The sequence below is a fragment of the Limanda limanda genome, chromosome 12 (genome assembly GCF_963576545.1).
Source record: "Limanda limanda chromosome 12, fLimLim1.1, whole genome shotgun sequence".
Lineage (NCBI taxonomy): Eukaryota > Metazoa > Chordata > Actinopteri > Pleuronectiformes > Pleuronectidae > Limanda > Limanda limanda.
The window spans coordinates 23496541-23509665 of record NC_083647.1 but is presented as its reverse complement, the minus strand read 5'-3'; the positions used below and the strand labels follow the sequence as shown (position 1 = coordinate 23509665).

The 13125-nt window shown below is 43.4% G+C and overlaps 1 protein-coding gene across 1 annotated transcript in view; it reads right to left on the bottom strand.

The window, feature by feature from the left end:
- Window positions 1-6: 6 nt before the first annotated feature.
- Window positions 7-13125, bottom strand: part of dctn1b (dynactin 1b) — a 34986-nt gene continuing 21867 nt past the window's right edge. The window contains exons 6-27 of the mRNA XM_061082834.1: window positions 12860-13057; window positions 11865-12069; window positions 11585-11663; window positions 11321-11480; window positions 11117-11221; window positions 9928-10119; window positions 9726-9842; window positions 9418-9570; window positions 8228-8388; window positions 7816-7984; window positions 7633-7701; window positions 7233-7445; window positions 6855-7016; window positions 5944-6075; window positions 5719-5847; window positions 4522-4664; window positions 4256-4422; window positions 3041-3168; window positions 2683-2869; window positions 1956-2029; window positions 1730-1819; window positions 7-1647 (exon numbers count right to left, since the gene is read on the bottom strand). Coding sequence (XP_060938817.1) covers window positions 1510-1647; window positions 1730-1819; window positions 1956-2029; window positions 2683-2869; window positions 3041-3168; window positions 4256-4422; window positions 4522-4664; window positions 5719-5847; window positions 5944-6075; window positions 6855-7016; window positions 7233-7445; window positions 7633-7701; window positions 7816-7984; window positions 8228-8388; window positions 9418-9570; window positions 9726-9842; window positions 9928-10119; window positions 11117-11221; window positions 11321-11480; window positions 11585-11663; window positions 11865-12069; window positions 12860-13057 — 3171 coding nt within the window. The 3' untranslated portion in view covers window positions 7-1509. The remainder of the gene's footprint in view (window positions 1648-1729; window positions 1820-1955; window positions 2030-2682; window positions 2870-3040; window positions 3169-4255; window positions 4423-4521; window positions 4665-5718; window positions 5848-5943; window positions 6076-6854; window positions 7017-7232; window positions 7446-7632; window positions 7702-7815; window positions 7985-8227; window positions 8389-9417; window positions 9571-9725; window positions 9843-9927; window positions 10120-11116; window positions 11222-11320; window positions 11481-11584; window positions 11664-11864; window positions 12070-12859; window positions 13058-13125) is intronic.

Below are 13125 nucleotides of genomic sequence, written 5' to 3'. Positions count from 1 at the left end.
TTTCTCTGGCTTTACCGTCTTTATTGATCGGGTTTGAGAGCAGGAAGTCACACGACCAGCACAGATACACAGGAGCAATAAATAACCTCTGCATTTCCCCTCTGAAGCTTCAGTTATGTAGATGCACTATTCCCATTAATTACAACATAAAAAGTACACCAGTGTAAATAAGCTTAAAATCATGAAATAAAACAGTTAGCGTGAGTTAACAAGCTAAAACCTTTTTTTTTAAACCAGTCATGGCGAACTTGGTGAAGGGAAACAAAGTCTTTGGCAGAGATGTGTCTTTTTTTCTTTCAAATAAAGTTCGGTTGAATGAAATGAAAAGTAAGGCAGCGCTCTTCAACTCGAGGCTCTGTGGGATTAAGGCTTGGACAAACTTTTAGATCTGCAACAGAAACAGCCAATTCAGCACTTTTACCAAGCAGGTGAAAGTCGACAGTTAACAAGTTTAATAAATACTAAATAACTTAAATCATATATATATAATCTTTCATCTGACTAAAGTGCAGTCGAGCTGTTTTAAATAAACAAAGTAAAAGAATCCTACACAGTGAATTTCAGATTAATCTGTTTCTCTTGTTCTGTGCAGCTCAGTTTCTTCTTTTAAAAGAAGTAAAAAACTGAACCCTGAACACAAACTCTCGTTTACTTCATGTTTGTGCAGGAATAAAGTCACATCCCAGTTCTCCAGACTTCAAATCAAGTTAATAAAACCTCAGGGAAAACGACCGGGACTTTAAACGGACACATCTAGTTGATCTTGATCTCTTTCCCTTTTCGACAGTGGAGTTATAAAAATGTACACAGCAGTTAAACACAGGAAGGTGGAGCCACATCCAGCTGGAGATGAACCACACTGCAGGTTCCTCACCGGAGCCACGACTCCACCAGCACTCAGGAAACAGGCAGGACTGAGGAAGCAGTGACGTGGGCAGCATGCAGCCGTGCAGCCGTCAGCAGGTTCTTCACGATTCAGACGTCTCGCTCACGATCATCTCTCGGGTTCAGGGCTGTCGTCCAAAGCACAGTCTGCTCAGGCTCCCAAGTTTTAAATAAAGTAAAATGTGATATTTAAAATAAATATGTGTCTTCAAGGGAGTTTCCTTAAGTGTTTTCACAATTAAAGATATTATTCAGGCCTACGATTTCCTTTCAGAATGAATCTTAATGTTGTTATTCTCTTGATTGTTGTGTTGACATAATGTTTAAGTAACTGGTCTAAGAAAATCACATGATTTCCTAAATATTTATGTATAACAGCATAAATCTGAGAAAAGATTGGAACCAATGAGGTAATCATCAAAGTTAACAGTATTTCAGTAAATTGATTAATTAGCTAATTAGATTAGATTCTAGTGATCCTGATCCTAAACGGGTCGAGACTCAGACCTCAGGGTCGGGACTGATGGAGACTCGGACCCTGTGTGACGCGGCTCGGCGGATGATGACAGGGTCGGGGGCGTGGCGTCGGTGTAGCAGGCAGGGTTGGGGGGGATCGGGGGGGGTTTAGGTCCTCAGCAGCCGGTGGACTCTGTGCAGCTGAGCCTGGGACAGGACGAGGCGGTGGACCTGCTCCTGACCGCGGAGACACGGCACCATGACCCGACCCACCAGCACCGTGTCGCCCTGCTTCTCCTCCTTCGCCTGAAACACAGAATATCAGATCTGATTCGTTTATTTCTACAATTTAGATCATAATCCTCAATTCTCAGAGCTCTTGCTCTACCTTAACAAACGAGGTGGACGGAAAAGTGGCGAAGTCGGACGTCACTCGAGCTCCAGGCTGATGGTTGACCACGTGCTCGGCCACTTCGTCCTGAGAGGAAACACAGAAACTTTACTGCTTCACATGACACTGACTGGTGAGACGTTCAGGAACCATCAGTGGGAGCTGCTGCAGAATCAACACATTTCTTCTGTTTGACATTAGACAGTTAGTGTCGGTGTTTCACCTTCAGTCGGCCCAGCGTGTCGCTCAGAGACTGGAGTCTGGCAGTTTGCTCCAGCAGCTGAGCGCTCGGCGTCACTGCAGGAGACACAAAATCACCACAAGTTAAAACATTATTCATAGAAAACACACGTGATAACGAAGATGACTGACAGTTCCGTGTCTGTCAGACTTAACACAGTAATTGTAATTCTCGAAGATCTGAAAATCTGTGGATTAATGAGCTGATTATGTCTTAAAAATGAAATTTATCAAAAAGCAAAAAAAAACAACTACATTTCTAAATGCCAACTACAAAAAGTAGAAAGCCACAAATAAATCAGACAAATGTCATCAGAATAAAACATTTCTACATTAACACTTAGTTGAACACAGTTGTCTGCATATTTTTTTTTTTTTTTTTTTATATTCTTTATTTTTTTGACAGTTGTTTACAAAAACTTACATCAGCCCAAGGGCAATTTTCTTTCTTCTGCTGTCAACCTTTTTCAAAATTGGGTAACTTTGTACATTTTGGGAGAGGTACAGTGCGTACATGTAGACAATAATCACAGATCGGTAGAGAAAAAAAATAAATAAATGAATGTCTGCATATTTATAAAGAAAAATAAAAAGCACACAGCGATGAGGTCGTGGAAAAGAAACTTAAAACCACAAGCGCTAAACTACGAGACGACATCAACAAGAGCACAAATATAAAAGTGATTAGTATATGAAATCTTTTTTCCCACCTGGAGATTTCCCCGTGACGTCCACCACCTTGACGTTGGCGCTCATCTGCAGCAGAGTCTCCAGCAGCTGGTCGGTCTTGCGGTAGAGGGCGCTGGAGAGCACCTCGGGACGCCCCCCCTCTCCGGAGGGAAGCTTGGTCACGTGGAGCGGAGGCAGAGCGGCGAGCTGAGCACGCATCTTCTCAGCCTGAGAGAGAGAAACATGGAACGCTTAGTAAACATTAGAGTCAGTTTCCTTCTTTCAGTTCCTCTGTATCTGTGATGATCTGCACTGAACAGGCTGAGAAAACCATAAAGTCCATGTGTTTTCAGACTCCTGCTCCTATTTGGGTGTTTTGGTCAGAGAGAGGAGATGTACCTTCAGCCTGTTGTTGTCGTTCTTCAGCTGCTTGATGCAGAGTCTCTGAGCCTCGATCTGCTGAGTCAGCAGCGGGGAGTCGATCACCTGGACGCCTGAAGCCGACGTGACGCCGGGCATCATGGAGGCTGAGGACGAGAACAGGTTCACGTTATAGATCTCACCGAGGTCAAAGTTCACATGCAGGGAAAACCACACAGCTTCACTTTGTCTGTTTGTATCATATTTAACCTTCACAGTTAATTATATCGTATTCACTTCACCTTGAAAATCAAGATTTTAGATTTAAACTAGGGCTGGGCAAGTTAACTCGTTTTAACTTTAAGTTAACTCAAGTGATGAGTTAACTCAATTGTTTATCCACCAATTATTTTCTTTTTTCCTGTTCTGCAGCAGTCAGCAACAGACTTTCACAAAATAAAAGCCTGACTTTCACAATAAAACAATAAATAATCAAACCTGAGTTAATGCGAGATAAAATAATTAATCGAGTTAACTCATCACTTGAGTTAACTCGATTAAAACGAGTTAACTTGCCCAGCCCTAATTTAAACATATGATAAGCTCATAAATTAGTAATAGTCAGAAGTGATGGAGTTGTTAAAGCTCAGTAATATTAGTAAGAAAATAATGTTAATCTGAACTCTCTGATATTTGTGACTGAGACATTAAAACGTGCAGCAGGAGATCGTGCACGAGACAAAACACAGATGAATATAATATTGACATGAAACAGCAACTTAATGATGTGATAACAGGGTTTCTGCAGGAATCTTTATATTCAACACATGTTTCACCATCAAACTGCTGAGTGTGACAGAGAAGACGTTCTTTAATCAGTCCTTTTCATGACCTGCAGATTCCCTGAGTCAAACATGCTGAGTCATGCAAAACCTTTCACTTCCCACGGGTCTCAAGGCTCATGCAGGATCAGTGACAGACATTAATACCTTTTTGTTCCTCTGCAGAAGGTGAGAGATTAAAATGAAGGTCGACAGAGAGGAGGTCAGTGATTGTTACGATCGAAAGGAGACATTTTGAAAAACAGGAGTTTGAGTTAAAACGTTGATAAATAATTAAGTGTTCGTTACTCTTCAGGAAACTAGTTTAACCACCACATTAAAACAAAACATGTAAAGCTGAGGAATCTTTACTGTTGATTGATCAAACTGAGGATTTTATAATCTGCCCGTTCTCCGGGTTCCCTCCACTCACCTCCTGCTATCCCCGTGACGATGGAGGCGATCCCCGACGGCCCGGTTCCCCTCAGCCCGTCGATGGTCATCTTGGACTGGCTGTTGATTCGCTGCTTCAGCTCCGCCTTCTCCGCCTCCAGCTGGTCGATGTCGGCCTGCAGCGCGTCCATCGTCTCCTCGAACTCCCTGAGGAGAGAAGAGAAGAGGAGAGAAGAGGAGAGGAGAGCGTCAGGCAGCTGTGGACGTCTCTGCTGTGGATCCACATCACCGGGTCGTCCTGCTCACTTCTCTTTCTTCTTCAGCAGCGTCTGAGCTTCGTCCAGTCGCGTCTGAATCTTCTCCACGCGCTCGTCGGCGTCTTTGGACGAACTGTCCAGCTTCTTCTCCAGCAGGCTGAGGCGGATGTTGGCCTCGCTCAGCTCCTCGCCCTGGAAACACGAACATTCATCCTCTATCATTGGTGATTCATTCACAAGTTCAGATCTTCAGCACTGATCAGGTAATCAGTGTTGTACCCTGTACATCACTCCGCTCCATATACACTTACTTCACATCATATTCGATATGTGTTCATATAAACCATATTGATATTATACATCATTTTATACAATAATATTGTCTTTTGCACACACTGTCTACATATTCTTACACTCATAGTATATTATATTACCTGTTGTATAGTCAAATACTTATATTCATACCTCTACTATATATCATATATTGTATCATATATTCTTTGTATACATAAGTCTATATACACATATTTATACATGTGTACATGTTATAATTAATGTAATGTAATAATTATATTACTATTACTATTATATTTACTGTTGCTGCCATTATTACTATATACTGCTATATATACTGTACTATTTTTATATACTGTCTAACAATAACATTACCATCATATCATCAGTACTATTAACATCATCTTGCCACTGCACTTTATCTGCCTATTTTATTGTATTTTATCTTGTGCTTCTGTTTTTTATTTTTTCTACCTCAACATTTTTTATTTTTTCCTATTGTATTGTATTTTATTGTATTCAAATATACCGGCTGCTATGACGACTTAATTTCCCTTCGGGGATGAATAAAGTAATCTATCTATCTATCTATCTATCTATCTATCTATCTATCTATCTATCTATCTATCTATCTATCTATCTATCTATCTATCTATCTATCTATCTATCTATCTATCTATCTATCTATCTATCTATCTATCTATCTATCTATCTATCTATCTATCTATCTATCTATCTATCTATCTATCTATCTATCTATCTATCTATCTATCTATCTATCTATCTATCTATCTATCTATCTATCTATCTATCTATGTGACTGTTAGTAGGAATCTCTCTTGGTTTCCTGGAGCTTTGAAGCTATCACACTTTGGGTGATGATTCAACACAGAATGACAGAAAGACTGAGATCTTATATTGTGAGAGTTTGAATTCCTCTGATTCTCTCTACCTTGATCTTCAGAGACTTCTTCAGCTCCTTGATGACCGTCTCTCTGTCCTCCAGCTTCATGCCCAGACCTTCTGCGTCGGTGATTTCCGCCCGGAGAGCCGCCGCTCGCACCTCGACCGGCGGAGGATTCTGGGAGACGACAGAGAAGAAAAAGTCACATCCTGCTTTAACAAAAACCGGCGCAGCCCCCCCGACCCCCGGAGCTACGTCTTCACGAGGCGTCACCTTGTTCTGCGGCTTCTCAGAGTCGTACTCGCCCTCCTGCATGGCGGTGGCCATCTTGTTCATGGTGGCGATGACCATCCCACAGGACTGGCGCAGATACTCGTAGGGGTTGGCGCCCTGAGATCCATAGATCTGAAAAGTGTAATAGTTTGTCTTGCTTCATATGATTTAAGATCAACTGTCTCCGCACTGTAGTTACATTCAATTTCAATGGATTCTCCAAGTTTCTTAGTTTATAGTTGTTACTGGCAACCAGATTTTTATATGAACTGTCTATTTACACGGTGAAAAAAGTGATTAGAGATTATTCAGTTTTCTCGGTTAAAGGGACTCTTACCTTTGTTGCATTTTTACACTTTTTTTGGATAAGGTTAAATTGGTATTAATAAGGTAATGACACTCTAAAATGCAAGACAGACCCACCAGGAGTAAAAACAAACAATTATTTCACTCTCATAATATTTAGTGAAAACTTCAACCAATAAAATTCTTCGGACCGAAGGACCTTATTGGCCGACAGACCTGTCTGTTTGCTGCATGGAAACAGACAGGAAGCCCGTCTGCTTCTTGTGGCGCATTCGGGCCCGCGTCATCAAGGCATGTGAATGTAAATGTATATAACTTACCGAATCCATTGCTTTGGTAAACAAAAACTCACGTGCGTGCGCGGAGGCAGTAGGTTTTAAGTCTGCTTGTAAATAAAGTTTCTTCAAAAAAACACCGCGGATGGGAACGAGGGGGTGGGGCATTGGAGGAAGGCGGGATGATTTGAATGTGCTGTAATTCTCAAATGCAACAAAGGTAAGAGTCCCTTTAATTGAACAGAAACTTTCCATGAACCTTCACATCTCTCTCGTCCTGGAGCTCGTCTTCGTTGTTCTCATCAGTTTTCCACCGGGTGACGCACGTACCTGTTCTCCCGCCTTGAACGCCACGTCCTCCAGTTTGACGGACGCCAGCCCCTCCTGTTCCCCGAGAGGCGACATCATCTGAGCTCCGGCTGCTGCCACTTCCTGTAGCACGGCCACCAGCCAGGTCAGGTGCTTCCTGCAGTCTGACAGCGTGTCCGACACCTGCAGGGGGGGGGGGGCACAAATCAGTGTGGGGAACAATCTCAGCGGGGGGGGGAAGAAACTGAAAATCATTTTCAATTAATAATCCTCCATTTTCATCAATTCAAATACACAGAATGAAATCCTTAAGGTGCAGTACTTTGAGTTTTGACCTGCACCCAAAATCTTCACAAAAACCCCCCAACATAAATGGGACAGCTTGGTTGCCATGGTTACCTGTTGACCGAAGAGGAGCGCGGCCGGGATGCCGGGCGCGTCGGTCCCCGGCATCCGGCGGCGGATCTTCTTGCAGAACTGCCGGATGTCGCTGCAGGACGTCTCCAGGTCCTTGAGCAGCACGGCCAGGTCGGCCTTCTCCTGACCGGCGTGCAGGAACGCCCGCAGGCGCCCGACCTCCACCGCCATGCAGTCCAAGGCACTCTGGGTAAACTGCAAATCAACACATTGGATATTAAAAAAAAAAGCACAACTCAAAACAGTTATTTGTTTTTTTTAACTATTCACACACGAGCTAATTGGTCCAAAGGGGAAGCAGAACAAGTAGAATATAACTTTTCCCCTTGTTGTTCATGGGATGTTGTTTCTCTCTCAGCCTGTAGGTGGTGCTGTTACTCACTCGGATGTGATCGGCGAGCTGCATGGTGCAGTCTTCACTCTGATCTGCCAGGTGGATGCTGTACAGGTGCTGCAGGAATAAGCAGAAACTTAACTTTAGTCATTTTCTACATCACTTACTTTGCTCTGTGTTAGTCTTTGTGTGTGTGTGTGTGTGTGGGGGGGGGGGGGTCTGTGTGTGTACCTGATAGTATTTGATGGCCTTGGTGAGCGGCTCCACGTTGACAGTCTCGTCCAGCTGATCTTTGTGCAGCAGGTCGATGAGGAAATCCAGCGATCGCTCGTGGACGCTCATCTCCGGGTACAGAGCGCCGATCTTCTTATAGACGTCCACACCGCACTGAGACAGAGCTCTGACACACACACAGACACACACACAGACACACACACAAACACACAAACACACAGACACAACATGAGGAAGAATATTCTTTGTGTCTCGTGTTCAAAACTGGAGAAACTGGAAAATGGAGTGAGTTAAATTGTTTGAGTGAAACAAAATAAGTACGTTAAACTTTTACTACTTGAAATTCATACCGTTTGGATTAATTCAGCAACACAAAAGTAAATATAGACAAGCACATAGTGACACTCACTGCTCGTATTTGTGCAGCGTGGCCTGCAGCAGACTGAGCGAGTACACCAGACCCCCGGCGAAGCTCAGCTGTTCCCCGACGGCTCCTCTCAGACCCACCCGCTCCACACAGTTCTCATTCAGGTCAAACTTCTCCTGGGCCTGTTTGCTGATCAGCTCGGCCTGAACACACAAACACACAAACACAGGGTGAAGAAACAGATACTTGAACTGCAGGCAAACACAAAACTGAGTGACGGTAAATGACACTTTCTATATTCATGTCAAAATCAGATCCAGTACAAATAAAAACAGATATTTGAAGAAATAGGATCTTCTGTAACTCGAGTAGGGACGGGAATCGGCAGGGACCTCCCGATACGATACTATCACGATACTTAGGTGGCGATACGATATGTATTGCGATTCTCTAAGTATTGCGATTCTATATCACGATTTCCTGGGATTTCTTTTGGTTATTTTTTTTTTTAAATACTGGACCATGAAAAAATGTTGAATCATTCCTTCAAATACAACACAGTCAAATTCACTTAGAGCTTTACCAGTTTTATTTCAAGTATTAACATTAACTTAATGACTGCCGGGCAGCCAATAGAGAAAATAAATAAAAATGTTCCCTATTATTGTATAGCCCCTGTAAACTGCACACAAACTGACAGATTAAGAAATGTATGCCACTTAGGCTTCTTTTAAACAATAAATAAAAGGTAAATTAAATAGAATGAATAAAAGTTTACTTAAAATATAAACTTTGAAATAAACAAAAAGTAGGCTATTGTTGTTTGCATGTAGGCGATACAAAGCTAGTGCTTGGGTATGTTTAGATTCTTGTGCAAAAACAAGAGCTGGTCAACATGCTCTGGGGTGATGTTGCTCCCCCAATATATCCCCCCCCGTATAAACCAATAAATATGTTTTAAATTTTTTTTACAAAAAATGAAAAAAAAAAAAAAAAATTTAAATCGATTTGGGAGGCAGCATATCGATAAAATCGTCATTCACAAGAATCGCGATTTGTAACTGAATCGATTTTTCCACCCATCCCTACACTCGAGATTATCGTTTTTAAATCTAGAAACATTATCTCCGTCATCCCTCCGACTTCAGTTCTCTCCCGTTCCTCCTCCTCCTCCTCCTCCTCCTCCTCCTCTTCCTCCTTCTCGCCACTGACCCGTCATGGCGGTCGTTTACCTTGCAGATGAGCCGGGGGATGAGCAGCAGCACCAGGATGCAGTCGTGGTCTCCACCGTGACGAAGGAAGGACTCGGGCATGAAGGCGGTCAGAAGAGACACGTGTCTGTTGGCCTGACCCACCTCCGTCTTCCTCAGCTCCATCTCGATGGCCTGGACACAGAAGGAGGAGAACAACTCACAGATCAGTCTGGATGTAAATGTGACTGTGGCTCCTCCCAGCCGCTCACGAGCAGGAAGGACACTCTATCTTTATATCGTTATATCTTCACGCTGTCACACTCCAGAGAGCTGGTACAGTTTCTGACCTTGGCGTAGGCCTTCGTCTCTGCAAACTTAATCTTGAAGTCAAACATCTCAGCGGGCGCCTGCTGCTGCAGCTCGGCCGACGCCTCCTGCTGGCTGGTCAGCTCCCTGTTCACCTCCTGCAGAGAGAAGCAACAGGCAGATTAAGGAAGAGAGCGTCCAGTGAAACCACGTCAGATCCCGCTCAGTGATTCCTTCCTGTACCTGTAGGTGAGCGGTGAGCTCGCGGTACTTCTTGATCGTCTGCTGATAATCTGCGACGGTCTCTTGAGCGGCTTCCACGCGTTTCTCAGACTCTCGGACCTTCGACGTCCCGAGGTCCAACATCTCCCTGAGCTCCAGCTCCGTCTCTCGGGCGTTCTCCTGCAGCTCGTCGTTCATCTCGTTGATCGATTCCTGTCGGACGGACACGACCGACACACACGGTCAGAACGCTGCTGGAATCATTTGATGGCCTCAATTCTGTGTTACATTAACACACATAACGGTCCATTGCATATTGCACATCCACATTTCTCTCCTGTTTTGCATTTTACTTTTTATTTAACTTTTTATATCTTGTATATATTTGTTTTGGCATTTTACTCTTTATTTAACTTTTTATATTTGGTATATATTTTTTTTTTGTTTTATATACAGTTATTACTTTCTTATGGGAAGTACTTATTGTGTTTTTATGCTTTATGTTCAATGTATGCACCTATTTACCATAGAAAATTCCAGGTAGGTGTAAACCTACTTGGCAATAAATCCTTTCTGATTCTGATTCTGATTCTTTGTTTGGATAAAGGTCAGAGTTTGGCAGATCATTGCTGTGGTGTTTCTGTCCGTTAGCTCCAGAGATAATCTGGTTTCTGTAAGTGGCCCTGGGGTCGTCTCTGCTCACCCTAAACACTCAGTTGTCAGTTTATTAGGAACACCTTGTAACATGAATGTAGTCCAATACAACAATCCTGCTTCATGATGCTCATGCCATGAAGTCTATCTGACTCTGTCTGAGACCAGAATCTACAAAAATAATCGTGCTGTATCAAAGAAGACTTAAAACTAGAGACTGAGACCAAGAACTCCTTAGGAAAATGTTTACCGCCCTCAACTGGTCATTTGAGGAAGTTCAGGTTTCAGGCACTTCCCCATTGGCTTCGCTTTCCGGACGCAGTTTATAAGGTGAAATATCTCAAACTTCTATTGTGACTCAGTTGTTCTGATCAAGGTCAACGGCAGAACATGCATATTAATGACTTGGGTCCATATCAACAATGAAGTGAGTCAGCAAACTTCAATAATGTTTGACCTCATCCTGTAAATACATATAGAAGAAGGGAGGGATTGATTTTGATTGATGTCTTTTGATCTTTAAAAGAAACGTATTTCGGTGACTCATCGGACTCACCAGGTCCGTGACCGTCTCCCTCAGCTCCCGGACCTTCTCCTCCAGGTCCAGGTTTCTCTCGGTCAGAGTCTCCACCATCTCCTCCGCTCCCAGGGCTGCGTCCACCTGAAGCACAAACACCGTCAGCACCGTAATTTATGTCACTGCAAAGCTGCGGCAGCACTGATGGCAGCGGCCTGTGGGATCGGGGGGGGGGGGGCCGACCTGTTCTTTCAGCTCGTCGATGGTCCTCTCCGCCACCGTCATCTCCTCCTGCAGCTTCTCCTTCTGGCTCCTCAGAGAGTCCAGCTCCACGTTCTTCTTCTCCATCTGCTTCTGCAGCTTCACGTGCTCCTGCTTCTCCGACGACGACAGGTCTCGCATCCTGAGTCGAGGAATGACAAGCATCGTGAGTGACGGCAGGGCATGTGTGTGTGTGTGTGTGGTCCCCGGTGGAGAAGTGGAGGAGAGGATGAAGGTGAAGCCCACCTGACCAGTGCTTCTTTCAATCTGCCGTTCTGCTCCTCCAGCTGTCTCACATGGTAACTGGAGGCCGCCCCATCGGAACCTGAGACAAACACACAAGGTCACACACTTCCACTGACATCGACTTGATCTGTGTGCAATGTTTTCTGAAAATAATGTCAACAAATGATATAAAACAAACGCAGGAGATGTGATGTTTCTTCCTGTTCTTCTTCATGATCTCTCACAAATCCCCTCTTCCCATTCAGAGAGCTTTCATGTCCAGTTGAATTCCCCTCAGTACCTTTCTCCTCGATCTCGTGCTTGAGGATCTCCAGGTCCATGGTGAGCTCGTCCACTTTCTCCTTGTGGGAGTCGACCTCCAGCTGCAGAGACTCGGCTCGCTCCTCGGCCATCTCCTTGTCCAGCGTGGCCATCTCGATCGCATCCGCAGTGTCGGACATCTCCTCCACGTAGCGCTCCTTCGCCTCCATCGCCTCCTTGGCCTCCTACAGAAAAGAGTCATAGAAACAAATCTATGAAATGTGCATTTTATTTAAATTCTTCGTTTAGAAAGGTGGAAATATATTTGTTGTCCTGCTGTTGCTGAATCGGTGTGAAAGACTGTTCTGCCATTTATCTTCACATACCATTATTCATGTGGCTTTGTCCCATATTAGTCAAATTTAATAACTGACATTATTGGATTAAAAACATGAATACTTGTGTTCATTTTAAACACATTAAAAAAGCAGAAATTATCTTAATATTTTTAAAAGTATCCAGCATCATATCACTACATGACAACTAGTTACTGTTAAATACATTCTCTAAATATCTGTTTACGCTAAAATAAAACTTTTACAGTTTTAAATCTCAAGTATTTCTCCATGAAATCACATTAATGACTAAATACGCACGTTAAATATTGGACAAGATTGTGATTTGTTGTTATTACAAAATGTTAATAGTTATAGCTACTTGTAATCAGTGTAATCTTGACAAAGTAATCATTCAAAACAGGAAAATAAATCTTGTATAATATGAAAAACAATAAGTTTCTTGAAACACAAATTTGTGATGTGTATTTTTCTTGTAGGTATTCAGTTATTTTGTTTGAGTTGTTTGTGCTCTCGTTTTCTTTACCCTCATATTCATCAGCTTTAATCTCATCATCAGTTGTTTTTTTTCTTCATCAATCAACCTCGATCATCCATCCACTCATCCACTCATCCACTCATCCACTCATCCACTCATCCACTCCTCCACTCATCCACTCCTCCATCTGCAGCTTCTTACCCTCTTGGCCTCCTTCAGGTGTTTCTGCAGCTCGGCCTGCTGCTCCTGCATCTTGGTCTTCCACTCCTGCAGCTGCTCCAGCTGGATCTTGTGCTTCTCCAGCTCCTTCAGCTTGGCTTTGTCCTCCGTCCTCTTCATCTTCAGCGTCTCCAGCTTCTCCTCCAGGTCCTTCACCTGACCACGGAGGGCCTCCTCCTCCTGTGGGACACGCCCATATGGAGGAGAGGACAACGTTTGAAAATGGAGGATTTCTCTTGGATTTAATT